At 36.3% G+C, this 26,762-nt stretch overlaps 3 protein-coding genes and 1 long non-coding RNA gene across 6 annotated transcripts; 2 read left to right on the top strand and 2 right to left on the bottom strand.

Moving 5' to 3' along the window:
• The first annotated feature begins 612 nt into the window (after positions 1–612).
• LOC127953759 (uncharacterized) lies at positions 613–5,699 on the top strand. Of its 3 annotated transcripts, none has more exons than XR_008153337.1 (5): positions 613–1,372; positions 1,516–1,636; positions 2,124–2,188; positions 2,373–2,451; positions 5,057–5,699. It is a non-coding gene; the product is annotated as an uncharacterized LOC127953759 (long non-coding RNA). The 3 variants fall into 3 exon arrangements; XR_008153339.1 differs by lacking the exon at positions 2,373–2,451 and adding an exon at positions 4,836–4,914; XR_008153335.1 differs by lacking the exon at positions 5,057–5,699 and adding an exon at positions 2,594–2,684.
• Positions 5,700–9,122: 3,423 nt separating this feature from the next.
• On the top strand, positions 9,123–16,071 carry LOC127953772 (interferon-induced GTP-binding protein MxE). The gene is made up of 12 exons (XM_052553061.1): positions 9,123–9,244; positions 11,015–11,223; positions 11,344–11,481; positions 11,591–11,745; positions 11,855–11,993; positions 12,081–12,279; positions 12,584–12,659; positions 12,764–12,886; positions 13,848–13,989; positions 14,210–14,368; positions 14,555–14,850; positions 15,220–16,071. Exons 2-12 carry the CDS (start codon positions 11,028–11,030, stop codon positions 15,451–15,453), a joined length of 1,857 nt encoding a protein of 618 aa, XP_052409021.1. The 5' UTR covers positions 9,123–9,244; positions 11,015–11,027; the 3' UTR covers positions 15,454–16,071.
• A 182-nt stretch (positions 16,072–16,253) lies between these two features.
• Positions 16,254–20,355, bottom strand: LOC127953874 (tripartite motif-containing protein 16-like protein). The gene is made up of 6 exons (XM_052553231.1): positions 19,728–20,355; positions 18,342–18,437; positions 18,013–18,240; positions 17,714–17,873; positions 17,039–17,086; positions 16,254–16,896 (listed from the first exon to the last, which is right to left on the bottom strand). Exons 1-6 carry the CDS (start codon positions 20,289–20,291, stop codon positions 16,373–16,375), a joined length of 1,620 nt encoding a protein of 539 aa, XP_052409191.1. The 5' UTR covers positions 20,292–20,355; the 3' UTR covers positions 16,254–16,372.
• Positions 20,356–22,863: 2,508 nt separating this feature from the next.
• Positions 22,864–26,065, bottom strand: LOC127953860 (39S ribosomal protein L12, mitochondrial). The gene is made up of 5 exons (XM_052553206.1): positions 25,850–26,065; positions 24,542–24,734; positions 24,119–24,196; positions 23,475–23,612; positions 22,864–23,264 (listed from the first exon to the last, which is right to left on the bottom strand). Exons 1-5 carry the CDS (start codon positions 25,906–25,908, stop codon positions 23,148–23,150), a joined length of 585 nt encoding a protein of 194 aa, XP_052409166.1. The 5' UTR covers positions 25,909–26,065; the 3' UTR covers positions 22,864–23,147.
• Positions 26,066–26,762: the final 697 nt, after the last annotated feature.

Raw genomic sequence — 26,762 nt, forward strand, 5'->3', positions numbered from 1 at the left:
TGTGACAGACCCAAATCATCACTATTGCATTGTTGCATGTTCCCAGTTGCCAAATATCGTAATGTAGTGATTACTTTAATTTATATATTAAATTATATTATATTAAATTATTATATAATCTATACCGTCTTATTAACTCATTGTCATCCATTGTCTGCAACACATTTCTTCTGCCTCTTCATCTTTCTGCCATTTTCTCCTCTGCTAAAGAAACTCTTAAGCCTCTTAAAAGTCCTCGTCTGTGCTCATAACAAATTTTACCTTAAGACCTCTTTTAAGGGATAAGATGCTTTCTGAATTAATTTTTTCTTTACTAGGATTTTTTTCTTTAATTTTAAAAGTAAACGCCCACATTTCTAAGAATTTTCTTAGAATTTTGTCACTAGGAACTACTTTTTGCATTAAGATTCTTTATGAATACGGGCCCAGATCTTTTAGAACAAAGCATGAAAGATTGCTCCTTTGCCTCTTCCCTGACATCTTTGAAATAGACGAATGCAATAATCAATATTATACATTGGATAAAATATAATGAAATAGCCTAGGCAAAACGTTTTGAAAATGGGGACCAGGATGAGGTGCAGTAAAAATAAAAGGAAAGAATTTTTTTTTTTTTTTTAAACTATTATGGATACTGCCATACAAGTATTATGGATAGGCCTATTATAGAAGTCTCTTATATAAAACTGTCAGAGTAGCCCCGCATCCTCTTCAACGTGTAACTTTGGCAATAAAAAAATAATAGTGGGCTAATAATAGGCACAAAAGCTACGGCCGACCACGTATAATGGCCAAAATTGCGTGCGTGTCGGGGTCATAATAACCATCAGACCAAAACATATCTTAGACTGTTTTTAAAAAATGTTAAATTAATATATTGATAAAAAAAAACATATAGTGAAAATCTGTGTCATTGTCTTGACAAGTCTGTAACCGTAACGTTACCTACTTCAGCGAGCGTCTGGATCTGTGTTGCACACGAGCCTGTAAAAATCTTACCCGGATACAGCAATGCTATTTTCTGATTGGCTGATCGGTAGCTATATTTTTTTATTCGATTAGCAGGTGCGTGTCAGGGCCTTCGGGGAACTCACTTGATTCCTCTACGTTACCTGTTTCACTGTTTAAAAAAATAGCGCCGCAACTTGGTGGGCGTTGTCCTCGTAATGTCTCTGCGTGAGAAATACAAGGTGTGGCGTGTGAGCGTGTGAACGGGTTGAAATGCGTGAGTCTCACGCCCAATGCGTGAGACTTGAGAGCCCTGGTTACATTTGCACATAACGTACTTAAACTGGTTTTGATAATTTTCTCTCCTCAGAAAATCCAGTATGACTTCTCTGAAAGTCTCAAAAGCTTCACAGAGCAGCACCATGTAAGTATTTAATTATTTATTTGACATTGAAATAACTGAAATAGTGTTTCAGCTTGGCCTAATCCAAAATTATATATGATACACTGTTACACTGAACTGAATTAAACGATAAAAAAACTACCCATATTTTATTTTTTATTCAGCAGTTAATGAAGAAATGTGGCTCTGTAGTGGACACCTGTGAGGCAGTGGACAGACAGCTGCTGATGTCTGATGCTGACTGACAATAAACAGACCTCTCTGTACGTACCCCATCTTTTGCAGGTGTGTAAACAAGTGAACGGTTGCAGACACACACCAGAACCCCTTCTAAAACATTCAATTATTTCACTAGCTAGGACCACGCCACAAACCAACTATGCAACTGGGGAAGAGTAGAAAGAGGATGAAGGGGTCGAGGGAATGGGATGATGGTCAGGTTGATCAGGGAATCTTGAATTGATGGCTCAGGGAGACTCAGGGTGGGGGGTACCGTCTCTAGCGTATATTTAGGCCAGACAATGAGGACCCCCTGGTACAACCTGATAGAAATATAATGTGGGATAAGGTTGGTTGAATGGATGAGAAAGGGAGGGAAGGGTGGGTTCTCCAGAACGAGACTACCAGAGTGGTGTGAGGTGGCCTGGTATATATGGAGGTTTGGAAGTCAGGTGATTGTTTGAGGCGTGGCCCTGCTCCCGAACTTTAGTTAACCTCACTTAACCCCATTTATAGGTTATTAACAGTTCTTTTTTATTTTTTTTTATTTTAGAGAAATTATACCATTGCCCTTCCTGTTACATGATGATCCTGCTGTCCTGGACTGTATATGATGAGGTAAGTATGAGTTTGTCCAGACTTAATTAGTCTACAACCATTATTCAATGGAATAATATGACATAAATAATTCCTGTGGTGTTCCTCATTTTTAAGATAATAAAAAAATACCTGTGCTAAATGAATAAAGGTAAATATTTTATTATTTAATTTGATGTATATCACTATTTTTTTCAATGAACAGCCTACACAGAATCTCAGAACAGCTGTGGTAATAACAGGAGACCCATTAGATGAGAGCAGCACTGCAGTCTTTCCTGATGGTGAGGAGCTTCTTGCTGATGAACCTGCTGACATGAGTTCACCTTACTATGAGTAACTGTGTTCTGTTCAACATTATATAGAAAAGCAATTAAAAGTACCCTAAAGCACACTGTTTTTCTGCTGTATCTGTTGGTCATTCAGGAGGAGATCATGGACCATTTTCACAAGACTGATGATGTGTTTCAGCTGTGTTTTCATCGTAAATCCTCACAATGTTTGTATATTTTGATTTTTTTTTTTATTATGTGCATTTATAACACTATACTTTGTATTATAACACATTCATATCAAATTACAGAAAAAAATAGTTAATGCTAATGCAAGGGTGTTTCTAATCCAGAGTCTTTGAGAGGAATGCTAAATTTGACATTGTTCTCTCTTCTGACTGCTGTTATCAGTCGCTGTTAGATTTTTTCCTTTGATTGAAAGTTGTGAAAATGCTATTGTAGAGTTTTTCATTTTGCTATTTGAGTAAATGAGAATGCAAAAATATATTTATGATACTCTCCCATTCACTGCTCTCGAAGTTAACCCAACTATAACAACTTATGCTGCTGAGAAACTGGTTTATTAAGCTAAATACAGCTATCTTGAGGCTTATCAATTTCTTGAAATGTCCTGTGTGAATTCTCCCAATGAGTCACCACTATTTAGAACAGGAAAGAATATGTTACTATTAATTGCATTGTTTCTAAAATTTAAATCATTGTTTTAGGTACATAAAATGTTTTTTTTAAAGTTCTAAGATTATTGAATCACATTTATTTGTTTCAATTTTTAACCAAGGTGTAAATGCTTTTTTTGTTATTGTTTATAGCAGTATTAACACTGATGTTGCCATGAATGGGACTGTGATGTGCAGTATTGTGATTATGGATATTGTTGTTTATCAATAAACTGTTTTATACGCATTTGTTTTATTTTTAATCATTAAAAAGGTCAATAGCAGGACAAATAAACCGGGGGGGGGGGGGGGGGGGGGGGGGGGCATTAAAGAACTGAAATGGTGCCTTGAAGCACCCCATGTGGTTCCTGGCCATCATAATAAAAGGATTCCTCCAGGAACCATTGAAAGTTCCTCAGAGAACCACCACCATTTAGAGCGGTGCCTAGAGACTCTTCATAGGGTCCCGCCGGCGTGGCGAAGTGAAGAACCCCAAAAGGTGCCTCCAGGAACCTTTAGTTTTTACAGTGTAGAATTGCACGGCTACTATATTAGGGTGAAAGAACTGGCCAATGGTGACACACTTGCTGTCTTGTCAAGGCTGGATATATATATACTTACTGTACATACTTACAAAAGTTTATTTTTGAGAGTAATTTGAGAGTACTTTTTGTATTCTCTAATATATACATGCGTGTGTGTGTGTGTGTGTGTGTGTGTGTATATTCGCCAAACTTAGGTCTTTCTTTTGTGTGTTGTCTCCTTTTTGAGAGTAATAAAAGTTGAATATTTTTTTTACAATTTCTCTTACTTCTTGTTTTATATTCTCTAAGATTTACTATATACAATTAACTGGTTTGTTGTAGTTGTTTTGTGTTTTTTTTTTACTACATGCACTGGACACTATGTCCACATTTTTTTGTTGTAGTGTCTAATCAGTGATCTGTACATTATTGACTAATGTGTGTGTAATTTGAAAGCTTTGTTGGATTTTGAGTACAGGTGAAATAGTTTTCAAACAATTGTTTTATTTTGCCAGAAGAGTTCAGAGAAGATTCAGTGAATTTGGTTCGAAGGTTTGGATTTGTGTTTAAGTTTAAAAAAAAATGTGTGAAGGTTTCAAGAAATGTGTTTTGGCCTGTTCTTGTCAGTTAAATGAAATGGGTCCCACTCAGGCCCTGACTTGTACAAATTACAATATCTCCGAAATCACGTGGGGCAGACCTAGTAGACTGAAACTAACTGTGAATAATTGTGAAACTATTCACATATATACAAACAATAAATACAATAGAGAGAGAGAGAGATAATAAAATGGTTTTGGCCAATAATGCTATCAGGCTCAGAAAAGTCAATCATGCTCAGGAACCCCTCGACGCCGCAGCTGTGCAAGGATAGATTCGACATTCAAGACTATTCTTCCCGCGGTGTCTTGCTAGTGAAGATATTGCTTGTGGTGTTGATGAAATTCTCTGTCCAGATCCAGCCCTTCCTGTTACATGATGATCCTGCTGTCCTGGACTGTATATGATGAGGTAAGTATGAATTTGTCCAGACTTAATTAGTCTACAACCATTATTCAATGGAATAATATGACATAAATAATTCCTGTGGTGTTCCTCATTTTTAAGATAATAAAAAAATACCTGTGCTAAATGAATAAATGTAAATATTTTATTATTTAATTTGATGTATATCACTATTTTTTTCAATGAACAGCCTACACAGAATCTCAGAACAGCTGTGGTAATAACAGGAGACCCATTAGATGAGAGCAGCACTGCAGTCTTTCCTGATGGTGAGAAGCTTCTTGCTGATGAACCTGTCGACATGAGTTCACCTTACTATGAGTAACTGTGTTCTGTTCAACATTATATAGAAAAGCAATTAAAAGTACCCTAAAGCACACTGTTTTTCTGCTGTATCTGTTGGTCATTCAGGAGGAGATCATGGACCATTTTCACAAGACTGATGATGTGTTTCAGCTGTGTTTTCATCGTAAATCCTCACAATGTTTGTATATTTTGGTTTTTTTTTTTTATTATGTGCATTTATAACACTATACTTTGTATTATAACACATTCATATCAAATTACAGAAAAAAATAGTTAATGCTAATGCAAGGGTGTTTCTAATCCAGAGTCTTTGAGAGGAATGCTAAATTTGACATTGTTCTCTCTTCTGACTGCTGTTATCAGTCACTGTTAGATTTTTTCCTTTGATTGAAAGTTGTGAAAATGCTATTGTAGAGTTTTTCATTTTGCTATTTGAGTAAATGAGAATGCAAAAATATATTTATGATACTCTCCCATTCACTGCTCTCGAAGTTAACCCAACTATAACAACTTATGCTGCTGAGAAACTGGTTTATTAAGCTAAATACAGCCATCTTGAGGCTTATCAATTTCTTGAAATGTCCTGTGTGAATTCTCCCAATGAGTCACCACTATTTAGAACAGGAAAGAATATGTTACTATTAATTGCATTGTTTCTAAAATTTAAATCATTGTTTTAGGTACATAAAATGTTTTTTTTTTAAAGTTCTAAGATTATTGAATCACATTTATTTGTTTCTATTTTTAACCAAGGTGTAAATGCTTTTTTTGTTATTGTTTATAGCAGTATTAACACTGATGTTGTTGGGACTGTGATGTGCAGTATTGTGATTATGGATATTGTTGTTTATCAATAAACTGTTTTATACGCATTTGTTTTATTTTTTAATCATTAAAAAGGTCAATAGCAGGACAAATAAACCGGGGGGGGGGGGGGGGGGGGCATTAAAGAACTGAAATGGTGCCTTGAAGCACCCCATGTGGTTCCTGGCCATCATAATAAAAGGATTCCTCCAGGAACCATTGAAAGTTCCTCAGAGAACCACCACCATTTAGAGCGGTGCCTAGAGGCTCTTCATAGGGTTCCGCCGGCGTGGCGAAGTGAAGAACCCCAAAAGGTGCCTCCAGGAACCTTTAGTTTTTACAGTGTAGAATTGCACGGCTACTATATTAGGGTGAAAGAACTGGCCAATGGTGACACACTTGCTGTCTTGTCAAGGCTGGATATATATATACTTACTGTACATACTTACAAAAGTTTATTTTTGAGAGTAATTTGAGAGTACTTTTTGTATTCTCTAATATATACATGCGTGTGTGTGTGTGTGTGTGTATATATATTCGCCAAACTTAGGTCTTTCTTTTGTGTGTTGTCTCCTTTTTGAGAGTAATAAAAGTTGAATATTTTTTTTACAATTTCTCTTACTTCTTGTTTTATATTCTCTAAGATTTACTATATACAATTAACTGGTTTGTTGTTGTTGTTTTGTGTTTTTTTTTTACTACATGCACTGGACACTATGTCCACAATTTTTTGTTGTAGTGTCTAATCAGTGATCTGTACATTATTGACTAATGTGTGTGTAATTTGAAAGCTTTGTTGGATTTTGAGTACAGGTGAAATTGTTTTCAAACAATTGTTTTATTTTGCCAGAAGAGTTCCAGAGAAGGTTCAGTGAATTTGGTTCGAAGGTTTGGATTTGTGTTTAAGTTTAAAAAAAAATGTGTGAAGGTTTCAAGAAATGTGTTTTGGCCTGGTCTTGTCAGTTAAATGAAATGGGTCCCACTCAGGCCCTGACTTGTACAAATTACAATTTCTCTGAAATCACGTGGGGCAGACCTAGTAGACTGAAACTAACTGTGAATAATTGTGAAACTATTCACATATATACAAACAATAAATACAATAGAGAGAGAGAGAGATAATAAAATGGTTTTGGCCAATAATGCTATCAGGCTCAGAAAAGTCAATCATGCTCAGGAACCCCTCGATGCCGCAGCTGTGCAAGGATGGATTCGACATTCAAGACTGTTCTTCCCGCGGTGTCTTGCTAGTGAAGATATTGCTTGTGGTGTTGATGAAATTCTCTGGCCCGATCCAGCTAGGCGAAGAGAATGTATAGTATGGTTACTGTAATATTTACTGTACAATATTGTCAGTTTTTTTTTTTCCGATTATTTTTTTTGGTTGTTGTTTACTGCAATTGTAACCAGTGCTGGATGCAGTATTTTACGTTTGTATATGTTGTTTGCTGAGCTAACAGTCTTCTATGTATCTTATTTAAAAGCTGCTTGTGATGGGCTTTGTTTCATCACTTGACTTTCTCATCACCACCAGCTTTTGGTGGATACCAGTGTATTACAAAGGTACAAAACAGATTTCAGTGCTTAAATAAGTTGGTATATTAAAGTTTTTCTTGATTGTTTCCACATATTTTCTGAAAGCATGCATCATACTCTCAGAACTCTACACACAAATAAAAAAAAAACACACACAATGGGCAAAACCCCTAAATTCTCCTGCAAAATGAAACTTTACATTCAAAACAATGTTCTTTCTTCTAAAATGGTATTTTGTTTTCAAATGACAGACACAAACCATCATATGAATAGACATTTATAAGAACCAGTTGAACACTGATGTGCTCTATGTAAAACACTATGATGAATGGAAAACACTTCTCCATTCATCATAATGACTTTGGTCTTGATTTGGTTCAGTGTTACACTTACTACAGACAGTACATGTGTTGTAAAATATTTGTAGAATATAGATATATACCAGGGGAAATATCGCCTAGCATGGCGAGTCCAGCCATGAAAGCATCAACTGCTATCCATAGTCTTCCATAGCTTGGAGAAGGGGTATATGCATTTGTGGATTTCAGTCATACACTTTCCGTCTCCAGTCAGAAAAAAATTTTAGCTGTACCCTTTTCCCAGCCTCATTCATTGTTAGACCGCATTGTCAACCAAAGTGGTTCGGATCTCATTAGAGATTACGGTCCTTGGTCTTTCTCATCCTCCTTGTCCTCCTCCTTTTACTCTCACTCCTTTGGCTCTGCCTCTGTTTCCATTGTTGGCATCCATTGCTCCAAAACAGAAGAGCTAACCTGTTGCCCTTTTATGCTAAAGCTCTGTTTGCTAATTGTAAAAATGTGTGACAGGTGTTTGCCCATGTGATAAGTCAGTGTGCATATTTGAGTGTGCAATGTGCAATTTGATATTTGGCAGTGTGTTCCTTGTGAAAACGAGATTTCTCTGCGCTAAAATTGTGCCAAATGCAGAGAATTGAGTGTAGTGTTTTGCAAAAAAGTTACGTTATTACGTAAACTATGGTATTAAACTGTAAATTTAAGGTAAAATCATTAAACCTAAAATGGTGTTACTGTATTTTTTACTAAATAAAACCATCAAACGTAAACTGGTGTTACGATGTTGTTTATGTTATAATTCTGGCAACCACAGCTGCTGTTTTTTTTTTTACCGTATTTTTTACGGACTATTTTTTACAATGTATAAACTCTTTCTCTCCTCATCCTCCACTTCTTGCATGTACTCTTCCTCCTCTCCTTCTCAGATTGTTTCCATCTATTGTTCGTACCATCATTCTGTCACTGTGCCACTTGTGCACTCTGAACTGGCTCATATTTTGTAATTGGTTTGATCACATCATTAGAAACAACTGTGAACAATTTCGAATTGTTGTGTGTAAATGATGACAGCTGTGCTTTAGTTGTGTTTAACCTTCGCCACTTGTCTTTAGCATATTGCAGCACAAATGCATCACAGTGTGATAAGTGTTCAAGTGAAACAGAATGTGTTTATAGTTTTGCAAAAAGAGCCTAACTGCCTGAACATGTTTAAGGTTTAGCAGAAAGAGTGCTTTATTCAACAAATTGGTTCAAGCTATAGTGAGAATTTGGTTCAGAGATTGGGATTTAGTGTTTAGGCAATTCAGAAAACTCCCTGGCTGAAATTGGGTCCCACTCATGTCCTGATTTGTACAAACTAGCTACAGCATGTCCTTGATATTTTAAATTGAAACTAACTGTGACTAAATGTTAAACTTACAATGACGAGATCTGCAAAAGTTTATAGCTATTAACAGGCCCATGCATGAATACATGAAATGAAAGCATGATAACCACATACTTTTACTAAAAATGAATTTGTATTGTGCTTACTGGAATTTCCCCTAATTCCGTTTTAAAAGAAAGTAAAAGTGAAATCTAGGCATTATAAAGCCAGTGCCTCTTAGAGCATCTCACAAAGGAGCCGTTAGTAAACTGAGTGAGTACCTGCTTCCTTCTCTTCAACTTTATTCAGTTCTCTTACTGTAGGCTTTCATGGGAAAACTTGAAAAAAAGGCATGTTTTGTAGGATATACTATGGTATGTCAGTCCCACTTTTTGTGATAAGACAAATAATTGATTCAGAAACTTTAACTATTTTTGTGGGTAACGGAGTAAATCTGTAACAGAGTGGAGGTTTCCTCTTTCCGCTCCTTCAACCACAAAAGGGTTTCTTTTTCTTTTTTTTCTTCTTTTGTTTTCCTCTTTTTTTTAAGAGCACGGGGTGAGGGAGAATTAACCCTTATGAAAATTAAAATAAAGCTCAGAGACAGTGTCAGTAGAGAACAGTAGGCTTTGCATGTATATCTATCTATCTATCTATCTATCTATCTATCTATCTATCTATCTATCTATCTATCTATCTATCTATCTATAAAAGCATGAAAGCAGTCTCATTCAGAACTGGACATGAAGTATTTCACAGCCCTTTTTTTACTGGCTGAATAAGGAAAATGTTTTAAATGTACCTTTCATTTTGTAATAGCATTTTTAATCAGGTAGATGGAGATGTGAAACCAGTCTCATTCAGTAGACGAGGACAGTGGGCAAATTTCACAACCTTGTACATTTCCCATTTTACTATATGTCAAAGCGAATCTGGAACAGAGAGGAGACAGAGATGTTCTCTTTCTGCTTGTTCAGTCACGATAGGGTTCTCACTTCCCTCATGTGGCCTGTTCTGTTGATTTTAATTACCTTCTCAGATTTTCCAACTGTAGTACTAAATTATAGCTATATCTGTCAATCTATCCCACCACAATGAGTGAATGAATAATTCACTAAACATAATTGAAATATAAAGTTAAAATAACTACACTTTAGGATGAATTTGAATGCATATCTACAAATGCACTGCCTTTTGTGCTTATAACCTGTTTACGGTCCCATTGGCAGGATATTATATAGTGCTTCCATACCAGTTAAAAATGCAAGAAAGAAAAAAAGCAAACACACTAAAATAAAGAAAATAAAGAAATGTAAATAATTATAATTACAGTATAATAATTACAGTATAATATATATATGCACAGTAAATCCTGGGAGGGAAATCTGAGTAGGATGACACGTTGACAAGTTATTCATCAAATTTTTTTTTTTTTTTCATTTTACCAATAGTCTACTTGCATGAAATATTTCCTGTATTTAGCCATCAAGTGGGCTTGAAGACTGCAAGTGTGTGTACAACTTTTAATTACTTAATGGGAAAAATAAAAAAGAAAATACAAGTGTTGGTATGCAAAACAAAGCGCACAACGAAGGAGTATAAATAAAGAGTTCTTTTAATAATCGACGGGAGAGAATGGGCACAACCAATGGGTGGAACTTGGCCATGGTCCGGAACTGGACCGGGGTCTGTTATTTGAGGACCCCTGCTCTGTAGTACAGGTGTGTCCAATCCTCCTTCTGAAGTTTAGCTTGAGTTTAGTTTCAACCTGTCCCAAATATATTTGCCTGGAAGTTTCTAGAACCCAATGCAAAGTAGCACACGTCATGTGCACTTGTTGTCATTCGGACTACATGTGTGTGTCTATTAAATCCACTACAAAATAGGGTGTCACATTCCTTATTTTAGCTTTCAGAAGGGTACTTATGATGTCCCCTTGTTTGGACACCTCTTCTACAGCACAACATCTAGTACTTATTGCTTAAATAAAATAGCTACTACTCTATATCATATAAAAGAATGGTTCTTGGTAATATTTTGCAGATAGACTTCAGACATGTCTGAAAGTAGCTCTCTGAACCAGCTCTATGAAGAGAAGGTGCGTCCATGTATTGACCTAGTGGACTCTCTCAGGTCATTAGGTCTTGAAAATGACCTGAACCTGCCAGCTATTGCTGTCATCGGTGATCAGAGCTCAGGAAAGAGTTCTGTGTTAGAAGCTCTGTCTGGAGTGTCACTGCCTAGGGGAACAGGTAACATAAGCACAGTTATTACATTACACTGCGGAGTGGAAATATAGTTTTCTCTTTCCTCACCTGTTAGTCAGAATATAAAGGTGTTTTTCAGCTGACCATCTGGTATGTTAAACACAGGTATTGTGACACGCTGTCCTCTGGTACTGAAACTGAAGAAAATTACAAAAGACAAAAACTGGAATGGATTGCTGTCATATAAGGATCTGACAAAGACACTAAACGACCCAGAGGAAGTAGAGAATGCTGTCTTATATGGTCGGTATTATTTCACATTAAAGTCTATTATTTTACAGATGATTAATGCCATGATGTGACTCTTTAGATCATTTGATCTGTTGGATGATGTCATTGTGTTGTTTTGTAGCTCAGGGAGTATTGGCCGGAAACGGAGAAGGGATCAGTCATGAGATGATCACACTGGAAATCCAGTCATGTGACGTTCCTGATCTTACTCTTATTGATCTGCCAGGCATTGCTAGAGTTCCGACCGGCAACCAACCAAAAGACATTGACAAACAAGTAAAATGCATAGAAATGTTCACAGCATTTAAATATGTTGTATTGCTACTACTCTATCCCCATTGATCCTTGCAGTATTGCATTCAGTATTTTTGGTCTTCCGTAACAGATAAAAGGTCTTATTGAAAAGTTCATTCAAAGGCAAGAGACCATCAGTTTGGTTGTGGTGCCTGCAAATGTTGACATCGCCACCACTGAGGCACTGCAGATGGCATCAGAAGTAGATCCAACTGGAGAAAGGACTTTGGGTTCGCAACATTTCTTACAGGTTACTCATGTGAATTATTGTCATATTGTTCATGTTTTCTTGAAATAGACAAATATTCAATCTGCAGGTGTTCTGACTAAACCTGACTTAGTGGACAAAGGTATGGAGGAGACGGTGATCAAAACAGTGAATAATGATGTAATAGAACTGAAGAAGGGCTACATGATTGTTAAATGCCGAAGCCAGAATGACATCAATGACAGACTTGATCTGGCCAGGGCGCTGGAAAAAGAAAGACGTTTTTTTCAAGAACACACTCATTTCAGGCAAGTAGTGAATCTGATTAGAAGAATTTCTCTCAGAATGTCTATTTAAGTAAAATGATAGGGTGAAATACAGCATGTAGGCAGGATGTTCACATAATCTAATATATGCACTGGTCATTGAAATTGATCAATCAATGGCGCCTTATAGTGCAATCTGTCAGTTCTTATAAGGACATTTTATATATAAATTTAAAATGTGTTTGTTTTTGTTAATATTTATAATATTTACAGATAAAATGTATGCAAAATTCTCCAGTTGTCCTCAGCTTCCTTCTTATTATATCAGTGACTTCTTTCCTTACAGTTCTCTTCCTGAAGGAAAAGCTACAATACGCTGCCTTGCAGAAAGACTCACAAACGAATTGTTTGAACACATTGTTGTGTGTATACAAAGTTACATTACATACAGCAGAAACATTCAAAGTACAGAGTTTCCCTGTTGAAGAAAACTAAAATTGGGTATATCTTATTTCTTGACTTTTAGAAAACACTGCCAGACTTGCAGAACCAACTTGGCATGAAATTAGAGAAGACGTCTGCGGATCTTAGAGCACTGGGAGATGGAGTTCCTCCTGGTGAACATAACATGATCAAGTTCCTGGTTACGGTAAAATGAAGTCGCACATTTGATGTATCCTAAAGTGTCCTAAAGTTCTAATATATATATACAGTACAGACCAAAAGTTTGGACACACCTTCTCATTCAAAGAGTTTTCTTTATTTTCATGACTATGAAAATTGTAGATTCACACTGAAGGCATCAAAACTATGAATTAATAAATGTGGAATTATATGGAATTATATACATAACAAAAAAATACAAAAATAGCCACCTTTTGCTTTGATTACTGCTTTGCACACTCTTGGCGTTCTCTTGATGAGCTTCAAGAGGTAGTCACCTGAAATGGTCTTCAACAGTCTTGAAGGAGTTCCCCGAGAGATGCTTAGCACTTGTTGGCCCTTTTGCCTTCTGTCTGCGGTCCAGCTCACCCCTAAACCATCTGGATTGGGTTCAGGTCCGGTGACTGTGGAGGTCAGGTCATCTGGCGCAGCACCCCATCACTCTCCTTCTTGGTCAAATAGCCCTTGATGCCTTCAGTGTGACTCTACAATTTTCATAGTCATAAAAATAAAGAAAACTCTTTGATTGAGAAGGTGTGTCCAAACCTTTGGTCTGTACTGTATATATATATATATATATATATATATATATATATATATATATATATATATATATATATATATATATATATATTTAAATTACATTATATTTGTTTCAAATCATTGTTACTGGTTACTATACCTACTTATTTCACCCTAGGCTGGAAGATATACTTTGTACAGATGTTTTTGTATTTTGACCACTAGAGTAAAGTCTATTGTACAGTACATAAACAGCATGAAAGATGCAAGATACATGCATTATATAAATGGCCCTTTCTTATCTTTCAGTTTGCACTGAAGCAACATTTTGCTAAACATAATAGTTGTATACTTTCCGCCTGAGCAATGTTTTTATCTGGCTTGGTTTTTACATGTATGACTTTATGAGATTTTGTGCTCTGCAGAAAATTAGCCAGTTCAACGATGACCTTGAAAGAGTCAAGAAGGCTGAAGAAAATGTAGAAATTCCAAACAAAAGGGTCTTCTCCAAAATCAGGGTGAAATTTCATGAATGGAAATCCGCCCTGAATGTCAAAGCCATTAAGAGTGAGTTTACAATTAAATGCACTCACAGATACAAGCGTTTCTATCTGGGATGAAACACTATTATTGATGCTTGTTTTGTGCAATTTTTTTTTTTTTACTTTCTCTGAATTTTGTTCTTTCTCTTTAAGACATATATGCAGTTTGCATTTAACTTTCATGTCGCAGTGGTTTGTAAGCCAGTGGTTGTATTCTTCCTGATTTTCCTGTCTTTTCTCTCAAGCGGAGGACGTCCTCAGAGTTGAGGCAGAAGAGTATATGAAGACTCACAGAGGATTGGAGCTTCCTGGATTTTTAAACTATAGAACGTTTATGAGCATTATCAAGGAATACATCAAGGAGATGGAGGAACCTGCTTTAAAGCTGCTCAAAGATGTCACAGGTGAAGGGTCGTGTTTCAAGATGGTTTTCTTGGAAGTTTTTTAAAACTTTTACTAATGAACAAGAACAATTTGATTGAAATAATTAAATGGATGCATAAAGTTAGTGGCAATTATGCATATATGATGATGTTTTACCTCCTCTGATTGACTCGTTTTCTTGTATTTTTTTTTATTATTATTTACAGACATTGTGCACTCCTCTGTGGACCATATCATTAACATTCATTTTAATACCCTTCCTCACCTGGAGAGTGCTGCGAAAGAGCAAACAGTTTATTTACTTGATAAGCAGTTTCAGAAAGCTGAGAAGAAAATACGTTCACAGTTTAAAATGGAGAAGATTGTTTACTGCCAAGATGATCTCTACAGTAACCAGCTATGCAATGTAAAAAACAAATCAAAATCAGGTTATGGGCTTCTGGCTCCAAATGTCAATGCAGATGTACGTGACATGGCATACCATCTCATCTCCTATTTAACGGTTTGTATGCCTTATAACAATCTTTATTCATTAAAGAGTGAAGTGTGTAGTCTCTGTGCCATTTGCGGCACCTTACAGAATTGCAATAATAAAGATTTCAAATTTCATTCAAATACTCCAAACAATAATTTATCTGCAAACTGCTCAGTTTCTAAATTGCAGGTTGCCATAGTGTTGAGATTTAATTGATCCCTCACATTAATTTGGATTAAAAAAAAAAATTATATATATAAAAAAAAAACTTAAAAAGAATACATCTTAATTCATATTTTACATGCACAAGGCCATTTCTGTTGCAATTTGTCTTGTGTCAGCCATTTGTCTTGTGAAAAATACTGCCTTTTGAATGTAATTTGTATTTTTTCGTAGATTACCACTGACCGTCTGGCTAATCAAATTCCACTGATAGTCCTGTATCACTCGCTGAACAAGTTCATCTCTCAGCTTCAGTGTGAAATGCTTGTCATGACTAGAGAGAATGATCCAGAAATGCTGCTCCGAGAAGATTCTGTTGTTGAACGTAAGAGGAATGAATTGAGAGAGCAACTGAACCGCCTGCAGAGAGCTGGTATGGAACTGTCAAACTATAAGCATTCTGCATAATTGTGGGTAGAACCATCAACTCACATCAAGGTCCCTGGTTTGAGTCCCTGCTGACCATAACACTGCGGCTCCAGTCTCCATGCGAGCCTACAATTGGTGGAAAATCATCATTTGTCCTATATTTGTTTTCTTATCCCATATTACTGGTCTTATTGTGAATGATTCATACTGTACAATTTAGTCATGATGATGTTCTGTGAGTGGAAATTAAAGACCCCTTCATCCCTTGAAAGATAAAAGATCACATCTGTTTTATGTAGTATGCAATTTCCTTTTGACATTGGTGTGTGTTTTCATGTTAAACATTTATATCTAAAAATGCATTGGTGCACAGGTTATGGTTTGCGTGGATCCAGCCTCAGAAAGACTTTAGATGACCTATTTCTTTACATTGTAATCATTATGTTGACAGCTTCTGCCTAAAATTAAGTCATGTTAGCAAACTCTATGATTCTTTTATCTTGAACTATTCCTTTGTGAAATGAACATTACTTGGACACATTCACTCCTGAAAGTTTCACTCTAAATTGTGATTTAGACGGATGCATTTTCTGTAAAGCTGCTTTGAAACGATGTATATTGTAAAAGGCACTATACAAATAAATTTGAATGGAATTGAATTGTATTAAATTGAAGTGAGTGGTTTATCAGAAAGCGTACACTGATATATATATATATATATATATATATATATAATTTTACCAGCACACCTGTTATGCTGGTGAGTGATACAGTACATTTCCAGCTCTTTATCGTGTGTATGGCAGATCATGTCCTTCAGTCGTCCAGTGTGTCATCACTCACCTTACGAGTGTGAAACTCCTTGTGACAGTCAAAGTGAGTTTGACAGTAAGATTCCTGAGAAGCCAGGCAGGACTAGACTTCGTTACATGAGGCATTTAGCATTTATTCTGATTCATCAACACAGTTTCACTGATGATCCATGTTCAACATAAAACCCAGGACAGAGCGGCTGAGTGAATGTGGTCTGGACCGCGTGGATGAGGCTCATTGTGTCAGAGACATCGTAGAAGAACAGAGTTCCTGCACTGTGATCCACATACACTCCTATTCTAGAGCTGGTGGACTCTAATGTGAGATTAGTGCGTTTGTTATTGTGCCAGAATAAGTATTTTGAGGGAGAGCAGAACAAACTCCAGGACTGATCATTGTGTCCAAACAATAGCTCAACAGAATCTCCTTTCCTACTGATGCTCTTATATGACACTGATATGAACACACCATCATCTCCACTCCACTCAATCTCCCAGTAACAGCGTCCACACACACTCTCTCTACACAACACCTGATCCCAATAATCAAATCTGTCTGGATGATCAGGATACAGATGATCTGTGCCAGTGTTCATAATCACTCTGTTCCTCTCAGACAGACCGAGGTTTTCATTCACTGTGTTTAGATCCAGAGTGAACGGATGGGAATCTGATGGATCAGAATCAGCAATTATTCATCTTTAACAGCGTCTCATTACAGTGGACCAGAGATCCTGTGCAAATATCAATTTACATGATCAGTTATAAAAAATAAAAATAAACGTTTTGTGTTTGTTTTCTTGGAGACTTACATTGTAGGAAGTCATTCCTGGTCTTGGAATTGATGTTGGTTAATGGGACTGTGAAGAAAAATGTCAAGTTAAAATGCATCTATTCCTAAGACATTTGTAATATGATGCTCTATGACTCATTTCTGAAAGTAGATGAAATTCCATTGGCCTATTAAACATATCTGACTGGATAAAATCTCCCATAAAATCTTTAATAATTAATAATAGTTTAATAATTAAGTAACAAATGGAGGTAAACAAATAAAAACAATATATATATATTTTTTTAGTGTTTTATTTTGATTGCTGTTACTTTAAAATAATTTATTTATGATGACATTAATTATTAGCTTTTTATTAAACTTTTATGAATCCCAATTTTGGGTAATCTTAACAATGTAATGTTTAATTCACTTCATGCTTTTAATAACAACATTTTTTGGTATACCAACATAATACAAGATCTTTGTATTTATATCAATGTAATTAACAAGTAGTAAACAAAAGTAATCCAAAAGTAACCAAAAAGTAGACAAATTACACTACCTAACTAATTACTAACTACAGTTTTGGTCATGTAATTTACCCAGCAATGTATCTACACACACACAGATGTGTGCGTGTGCGTGTGTGTGTGTGTGAAACACAACGGGATATTTGTGGGATTTTTGTAGGTGGAGTGAATGAGGACTTTACCTCTGACACAGATCTTCTTGATCTCTTCTTTTAAGAAATCCTCCAGTTTGTCTCTCAGCTGATGGATAGATTCTTTCACTGCATCAAGAGGGACGAGAGAACTGAAGGGATTGTCATTCATGTCAGTAGATTCAGGAGCTGTTAAAAGGGACGGGAAACTCTACAGAAAAGAGAAACCAAAACTCATTACCTCCACACTTCATGTGATAACAAATTCCTGACAATGTTGCAGTTCAATACTCATTCGGCTCTCATGAAATCTTGCTCAAGTTTATCCGGTTGTTCTAGATTTCTGTTACCTGCAGGAAATGGTTGGAATTGCGTGAGACCTGATCTAGCTCAGCGTCTCTCCTCCTCAGCTCATCAATCTCCTGCTCCAGTCTCTTTATGAGTTCTTCTGCTTGACTCACTACAGCTTTCTCCTGATCTCTGATCTTCTGTCTGACCTCAGAGCGACTTCTCTCTATGGAGCAGATGAGCTCAGTATAGATCCTCTCACTGTCCTCCACTGCTGTCTGTGCGGAGCGCTGTTAGACACACATCACAATCACACACTGAGCTTCAGTGAGACTGAAGGAGCTCCAGCACTGGAGAAGAGTGCAAACTTCTCAAACGTCTCCAGACTCACCTTATGAAAGGCCACGGTGTCTCTGAGCTGCTGAAGATCTTTCTGTCTCTGCTGGATTCTCCGCTGGAACTTCATCTGTCTCTCCTTCAACTGTTTCTGGAGGACACACCAAGGTTAAGTTCATAAGCAAAAACTAAAACTAAAACAACAGATCAAAAAAACATTTTCTCAAATTGAATTAAAATAAAAGGTCGGTTTCGAGAAATGTCAATCCCGAGAAGAGCTAATGCACAACGCTGCTAATCAAATCTTTGACAGATTTCAGACTGCTGAGCGTGAACACCAAAAAACACGGGACCATCTGAAGTGTGCTTCAGTGGGTATATCATATTGAGTCTTATTAGTATTGGCTATCAGACATGCATTATTATTGAATTTCATTAATGATTTTTGCACTTACGTTCGCGGGAAAGTGAGCAAGACAACAGTTAGCCTACAGTATCGTGATTATGGTTAAATAAGATAAAACTATAACAATATAAACAAATTACTTTTATTTTCAAATGAAATATCACCACACACATTTATCATTGACTAGTGCTTTTTTTTTTAAACTGCTTACATACATCTTCAAAACCTTGCCTCTTTTTTCTAAACTTTACATAAGAATCCAAGAATTGCACACACAAAATGAAACATGTCTCACATATCTTGCAAAACGAAGCAGTGCATTCAAGATATCTCAAATATCTTTGTGTTTGTGGATATATCATATAGCCTACATACAGTTATTACAAACCTAAAGCTCTTCTTTTACAAGCTCCTACTGTATGTACATTTCTGTTCAAGATTGAAAGTAATTGGCAGATATTCCCTGTTAACACAAAAGCAAGATTGAAACTAATAATTATTTACTGTAATTTTATTGTAACACTTTGTGGTTGTGAATACAGTATTACACGGTAAAATAAAAAAAATTAAAAAAATCATAATTTTGTGTCGCTGTAGACGTTTGTGTCAAGGTTAAATTAAGTCTTTCTTTTGTTAAAGTTCAATCACTCAAACTAAAACTGAAACTATATAAAAACGAAATAGAAATGTGTTCACAAAATAAAAACTAAACTAAAAATAACAAAATTAACATAACATAACATAAAACTACCATCACAAAATCATAATTTAAAAGTTACATAAATCCAGTATTGGTGGAGTAGATAAAGATTTAGCATTATATATATAACAGATTTATTGTTTCCTGGAATGAGATAATGAAATTTCAAGCCAAATTGTAAGCGTAATTTTCTTCAGGGCCTAATTTTATGGCGTATTTATTATTGATGTATAACTAGATTTGATTTTGAAATCTATTTTGAGTTACACACTAGTAAGAAAATCATACAGGCTTTAATTCAAATTTCAGACTGAACAGTCCCTGTCATTTCATACCTGTTTCTCTGTCCCCTGAGCTGCACTTGACACAGTTTTGTGGTTGTTATGTTCATCCTCCATACACAGCAGACAAATGCATTGTTGGTCAGTGATACAGGTCATTCCCAGCCGATTATGATGTTTACAGAAGTCCATGTCCTTCAGTTGTCCAGTGGCATCAATCTCTTTGAGTGACTTATGAGAGTGAAACTGCTTGTGACGGTCAAAGTGAGTTTCACAGTAAGATTCCTGACACACCAAACAAGAATTGTCAGCTTGCAGTGTACAGATGTAAGACTGCATATCTCCAGCTTCAGTGTAACAGTCAGCTGGAAGTTTAGTCTTCTTCAGTTTCTCCACCACTTCTGCCAGCATTGTGTTCTTAGCTAAAGCAGGTCTTGGACTGAAGGTCTGTCTGTACCGAGGGCAGCTGTAGACTCTGTCCTCATCCTCCTGATCCCAGCAGCCTGTGATACAGCTCTTACAGTAACTGTGTCCACAGGGAATCCCCACTGGATCCTTTATGAGATCCAGACACATTAGACACATGAACTCATCCTCAGAAACTCCGGCTTCTGCCATATTACAGCATGAATACAGACACACGCACAACAGATCAAATGAACTCAAATGTTTATTTTTATTTTTCTCAGAAGTTAAAATAGTTCTGTGCTTCTGTGTTATACTTGTTTTAAACAGGTTTTTCTATTACGCATTTTCCTCATTCCTGGTCAAGAGTCAATTTCCAGCTAAATGCATGTCAAGTGGAGAGCGAATGCTAGTCCATCTGAATGCTGGCCATCATAGAAAAGTACATCACAGTTTGCTGTTTATGGGGCGGCACAGCTGCAGACCACTCAGAATGCCCATGATGACCCCTATCCATCACCAAAAGTGCCTAGAATGGACACATGAGCATCAGAACTGGACCATGGACCACCTCTGATGAATCATACTGAGCACCATTTATCTGGGGAAGAGATGGTAGCACTATATGGGAAGAAGGCAGGCTGGCATAGGCAGTGTTCTGGACAATGTTATGTTGGGAAACTTAAAGGATTTGCTGTCAATGTCTTGGTGCAAGAGAACACGGGAAATATTCAGAGGTCTTGGAGTCCATTGGTTTCATCATTTCATGTCGAAAAGATTGTATTTACGAGTTGAATGCACATGAACATCACCACAAAGTCATTATTACAATGATATTATTATTTTTATTAATAATGAGAACACAAGTTATGGGCAAGGAATATTATATTATTGTATAATTACTTTAGAATATATAATGTTTAATTTACATCACCTTTATAAATTGTGTTTTTGTATATGTAGAGTTAATTTTTTGCAGAAAAGTTAAATTGAGAAGGCCATTCTTTGTGTTCTTTTTGTGACCCTGATGAAATTGGTATAAATAGGTGTTTAATATGCTCGCTGTTATAGTCAGTGCCCTTGCCGTACAGAATAAATAAGAACATCCCAATCAAGTGAAGGGATTTGTGGAAACTGTGGTTCCTGATTATTGTGAACCAACATTTGCCTCATATTTCAGGATGAAAAGACAAACATTTCAGGTGAAGGATATCCACTTCTTACGTTGGAGACTGTGTTATGATCTATTTGACCTTATTCTTTTTATTGTGAGTATTAGGCTTTATTATTAGATCATTATTGCTGATCACTGTTGTTGTGCTGTGGTAAGTTTATGAAAGTGTCAATTCACAATACAATAGCAAAATATATAAATGTTTACAGTATTTTTATGTTACATTATTCAATGTCTAGCACACCTTCCTAAGGAAAGGATATGAACCAGAAGACATTGCGATTACTAAATGATATTTAGACAGACTTAAAGAGGTTTCAGATCTATACTTGTGCTCTTGTTAGTGCAGTTATTTTGCCTTTAATGTAAATAAACATGCAAACAATATGCTTGCTCTTTTGAATTCATTTTGATGTTAATAACATTGTGTGAGCTGTCTCTTTAATACCGCAAGGTTTCTATACGTTAGTGCTGATTGGGCAAACAAGAGAAAACATGTCTCAAACCCCGTAACACACCATTTCCAGGAAACATGTTGTTCAAACCTGTAAACCACTGCAAAATATAGTGCACCGGTTTGAGCTACAACTTGTCCCATGTTAGATAAGCAAGAGTCCTCTTTTCTTTGTTTTTATAAAAGATTTTGAGCAATACCTTTAAGAACAAAAAAGCCTTAAAAACTTGATATGCCTGTTAAACTTTTCCTATATCTTATTATAAAAAAAAAAAAAAAAAAAAAAAAGATGAGATGATGCAAAGCATGAGCACAAGGGTCATGTCCAGCGCATGTTCAAAGAGAAAAAAACAAATGGACAATATAGCTGCAAGCAGCAATTACGGGGCCAAGCAAAAATGAGCAATTACTGTAATTTTAGAATGATAGTAATTGAAATGGCTGAAAAATCATAAATACAAGCACTAGTAATATAATTAAATTGCTTACCACTTTTGACCAAAAGGTTACAATAGGTTAATGCAAGAAAAAGTTATTAGCATTTTTCTAATTTTCATCACAACTGTTGACCACAAGGTGGCGCTGCCCCCAAAGATTGAGAGCCATCAGGGCATGGAACAGAATATTTTTGTAATTATTTTCATAACGATACGCTAATGCGTAAAAAAATATAGCATTTTAGAACATACCGTAATTCAGAATGGCCGACACCTAAAATAATTGACACAGAAAAATTGGATATAATTCAACTTGACATGACCCACCGAATCTAAAGAGACAAGTTCAGAAGGTATGAGCAAAAATATGCATTCTATATATCTCCTGACCACTAGGGGCACAGTGCCGAAACATTGGAGGTAGTCTCTGGTCATGCTTGTTATAACACACCAAGTTTGGTCTCAATATGACAAACCGTTGCCGAGATGTAGTCTCACATGCATTTTTGCATGATTTTCCTAAAATTGAGTAACGTTTCATTAGAGAACGGTTGGACGAATCAACTTGAATTCCATAACTTTTTGCATCGGTGCATGGCCCCTAAATATAGAAATATCCCTTTAAAAGGTAACTGAGATCAGCATTAATCACCAATTATTCACTTCTGGCAATGTATTGATTGGTACTCTAAGTCATGATGAAGCATTATGATAAGACAGTACAGTATATCATGTTTATTTAACCACAAGCAATAGCATCACATCCCTTTTTCAGGCCAGCTCCAGTGTCATGTGTAGCATGGGGACAGATGGAGGAGTCAGTGATGGGTGGTGTGTTTGAGTTCAGTCTGAGAGTTCAACACCCAGACCATCTCCTGAGGGCCAAGTGGTCATTTTAAAGGCATCATTTGTTTCCTTCTGATTCCTTATATCTTTTTTGTAAAAAAGAACAAAACGATGACTGACATGTAACATCTGATGAAGTGAAGGGCCGTCGCAGATCTTCACTCCAGCGCCACAGTGCCTCCTGCTGCTTCAAGTGCTGCTTTCAGTTTTTCTGCTTCATCTTTGAACACATTCACCCGGATCTCCTGAGGTAGAGACTCCACAAGCTTCTTGGCCTGTAATTGGGAGGGAATACCATTAGTTAAGGACATTACAACCCTTTTAGACAAAAACATCAACAGTAAGTAACCTGAATTGTCTGCAAAGCTTGTGAACTGCATTACTGTCTGCTGATATTTGACAGATTGGGAACAAACTATACAGACTTACTGATCCATGCTATTGCAGCCTATAAAAGATCCTCGTTTTACTAAAAACACTTTTACCTGTACAAGATTCAAGCCCTCCATGCAATTCTTCACTTCTTTAATCAGTTTGACTTTATCAGCCGCCTTGAATTCTGTCAGTTTGACTGTAAAATGGGTTTTCTCTTTCTTTGCAGGTGCTGCCTCCTCATCCACTGCCTGCAAATTCAGTTAAAACAGAGGAACAAACTCACAGACTAAAGTTTACATGATGGTACTTTGCACAAAAACATGAGAATGAGATGTTGGATTTTAGATCTGTTTTCTAAGGTTTTTTTGCTAAATGTATTTTTTTTTTTTATTTACAGCTTAAAACCCTGATTTGTGCACTCTTGACAGTAAACAATACGTGTTACTATTACAGAGGTACTGAGTACATAGTTTACAGATAAGACATACAAATTGTTTGAGACTAGTTTGTGGTAACTTGGAAGTTTCCCAAAAATGCTTTTTAAATAACTTTAGTAATTTATTCATTTGTACAAATTAATACAATGCAATGATATTATAGGTTTTCCCACTATGCTCTATGGTCCAAATTATGGTGTTTCTTGGCTTTTCAAATTTTTAACAATCACATTTTGAAAATCACACACAAAATGTAAGACACCGATAATTAAAAGTTTCTGGTTTTTACGGTTTAAGTCAGAAAACATTAGACATACCTCAGCAGCAGGAGCAGCTGCTATCGCTGCCATTGAGCCCATGGACATCATTCCAACATCCTGAATGTTCAGAGTTTTCTGACAGGGACAAAACACATTTAAATCAGTGTTTTTTGCATAAAGGCTACATACTATTAGAGCTGGGCAGCAGCTGCAGTTATAAAAAAGACGCTACAATTAAGTGGCATTTTATTTTGTTAATATTATATCTGCAAGCACAGTCTTTCAGTGTTTTTTAAATATACTTTAAGATTTGAAGTACATTACAAATGCACATTTAACACAGTTAATTATCTCTTGTTTCAACACTCAAACATTTCAGTTCCAGTTAAAATATGCAGCTAAACACTTTGTAGTGTGGATTTCTGCTGTATTTTGCATTAAATATTGTTATTGGGCTGGTGTTGTGACAGTGCGCTGCACCTTTAGTAACTCATTGAGGTCAGACACTTCTATGAGCGTGAGGCTGGCGATGTCGTTGACCAGCTGATGGATTTTGGGAGAGTACTCCTTGGGCACCCCATCAAAAGGAGGTGCTGAAATGGCTTCAGACGGACAGACAGGGCTGGTCTTGAGTGTTCGCAGGGCACACAGTGCTGCCGTCTGTAGGTTGTGTCTGTGAAATGAGTCCATTCAGAAAATAAAACATAAACCTAAAGCAGCAACAAACATATAGTGCATCTATTCTCTACCTCTGTTAGCAAAAGAGCAGCAGATCAATATATCAGAATGATTTCCGAAGGATCGTGTGACACTGAAGACTGGAGTAATGATGCTGAAATTTCAGCTTTGCAACACAGGAATAAATTACATTTTAAAACACACACATACATATAAATGTGTCATTTAAATTTGTAGTAATATTTCACAATATCACGGTTTTGATTTCATCAATTAAAAGCAGCCTATGAGTACATAAACAACAAATAAATTAATCTTACCAAGCCCAATCCTTTGAACAGTAGAGTGTATTACGTAATATACTTTTTTTTTTTTTTTTATATTGAAACCACGATTTCAGTTTTCGCATTTTGAAGATCAACAACTAGTCTAAAGTCTAAACGTCTGAGATCACTAGTGAAACCATTTTTCATTTTTTCTTAAATATACTGTCAGCATAACAATTTGAGTGAAAAGCTGATCATGTCTGAGAAGATCCAAAAGGCATCTTGAGCTTGAAATCAAGAAGAAACAATCTTTGGCATTCTGCAGCAAATTATTAGTTATAATTGTCAGGTTATTAGTGATAAAACCCTCATAACTAGTAAAGGTTTCTTAACTTCAAGAGGTTAGCGTAACCTCTGCTGACCTTTAGTACAAAGGAGTTCACATGGTCATTGTCATAAATGTGTTTAATTTTAATTAGTGCCTCAATAATACATCAAATTAAATGCTTATGAATTTTACACCACGCATTTGGGAAACTTCACACATTTACGATTCAGACTGAAGTCACGTGACCTTCTGTACCGGTACACGGTCATTCATGCTATAATTTCAAGTAAACATTTATGCTACTGCATACACATGCTCTCTCGGCTCTGCAGTTCAGAGATTGAGATCTGCTGCAGGATAAAGATGCCTCTCATCTCATGCCAGAAGCTTATCTGAGCACTTTCAATGGTTATAATATGCCAGTGTGTTTGTTTCATTGACAGCGGTACTGCGGACTCCTCCACACTCAGTGCAAATTCTGTCCTTGAGACGCAGGGTCTTTCATCAAGCTCTTACCGGTGTGTGTTTGCCGCGGTCCGCAGCGCGAACCGGACGCAGTATCTGCCGCAGAACATGATGACGAACTGATTTAGTGAACGCGACAGGACGAGCAGCCCGTTCCCGAAAACACAAGTCTCTCGCTCAGCGTGTGATAGACTGTCAGACCTCCTCTAGCAGAAGCACATGGCGTCCTCCGCTGGCTCTTCCTGACCTACCCACAATGCATCGCGCTAGAAAGACAAAACTTTATTTAAAATCCTCAGGCGTCATGGCCTCTTACGAAACTAATCTTTATTTTTCTCTTCTTTTCTTTTTTTTTTTTAATGTCCATAAAGATAGATCATCTCAGAAAAGTAAATAAAAATAAATAGTATAGCACCTACATATGGGTTTATTAATGCAAGTCTCTAAACTGAGACACATTACATAAATTATATAAAACGTCTCTAAAACAAATCCTAGAAATTACTTATTAATAATATAACTACAGGGTAACGCAGGTTAACCTTCTAGATACGGTGTTGTGCACAATTCTGGGGTGTTAGGATTAAGCAATCAGGTAGCGATTTGAACGAGGGGGTAATAATTTGGCATGGGGTCAAGATTGGGCGCAACAACGGTTGTCTGTTGAAAAATGTTATATTTCATAAAAACTATTAATTACCATACAGCACTGTTTGTTTTGATGTTTTTATGCCTATGTTGCACTCGTTAATTCCTTGAAACGGATGCAAGAATGAAGTCCCTAGATTTTTCTTCAGCTTTTTACAAGCCTTGTAAACAGTGAAACTTAAATGATCCATCCATCCATCCATCTATCTATCTATCTCAGAGTCATAGTGCTGTATCATAAGGAATAACAATAATCAAAAAATATAAAACACTATGCCACTTCATAAAATTTCCAAGATAATGGTCATTTGCATGC

Source organism: Carassius gibelio, chromosome A3, assembly GCF_023724105.1.
Source record: "Carassius gibelio isolate Cgi1373 ecotype wild population from Czech Republic chromosome A3, carGib1.2-hapl.c, whole genome shotgun sequence".
Taxonomy (NCBI): domain Eukaryota; kingdom Metazoa; phylum Chordata; class Actinopteri; order Cypriniformes; family Cyprinidae; genus Carassius; species Carassius gibelio.

Bases quoted from the DNA above. Each gene is read 5' to 3' on its own strand.
- LOC127953772 (XM_052553061.1), top strand. From the start codon at position 11,028: ATGTCTGAAAGTAGCTCTCTGAACCAGCTCTATGAAGAGAAGGTGCGT. The intron at 12,887-13,847 runs GTAAAATGAAGT...TGTGCTCTGCAG, and splicing joins TGATCAAGTTCCTGGTTACG to AAAATTAGCCAGTTCAACGA. The intron at 14,369-14,554 runs GTGAAGGGTCGT...TATTATTTACAG, and splicing joins GCTGCTCAAAGATGTCACAG to ACATTGTGCACTCCTCTGTG.
- LOC127953874 (XM_052553231.1), bottom strand. From the start codon at position 20,291: ATGGCAGAAGCCGGAGTTTCTGAGGATGAGTTCATGTGTCTAATGTGT. The intron at 17,874-18,012 runs GTAACAGAAATC...TCTTTTCTGTAG, and splicing joins ATTCCAACCATTTCCTGCAG to AGTTTCCCGTCCCTTTTAAC. The intron at 17,087-17,713 runs GTAAAGTCCTCA...TTTTCTTCACAG, and splicing joins CAAGAAGATCTGTGTCAGAG to TCCCATTAACCAACATCAAT.
- LOC127953860 (XM_052553206.1), bottom strand. From the start codon at position 25,908: ATGTTCTGCGGCAGATACTGCGTCCGGTTCGCGCTGCGGACCGCGGCA. The intron at 24,735-25,849 runs GTAAGAGCTTGA...CTCATTTCACAG, and splicing joins ACCGCGGCAAACACACACCG to ACACAACCTACAGACGGCAG. The intron at 23,265-23,474 runs GTAAAAGTGTTT...TCCCAATTACAG, and splicing joins AGGGCTTGAATCTTGTACAG to GCCAAGAAGCTTGTGGAGTC.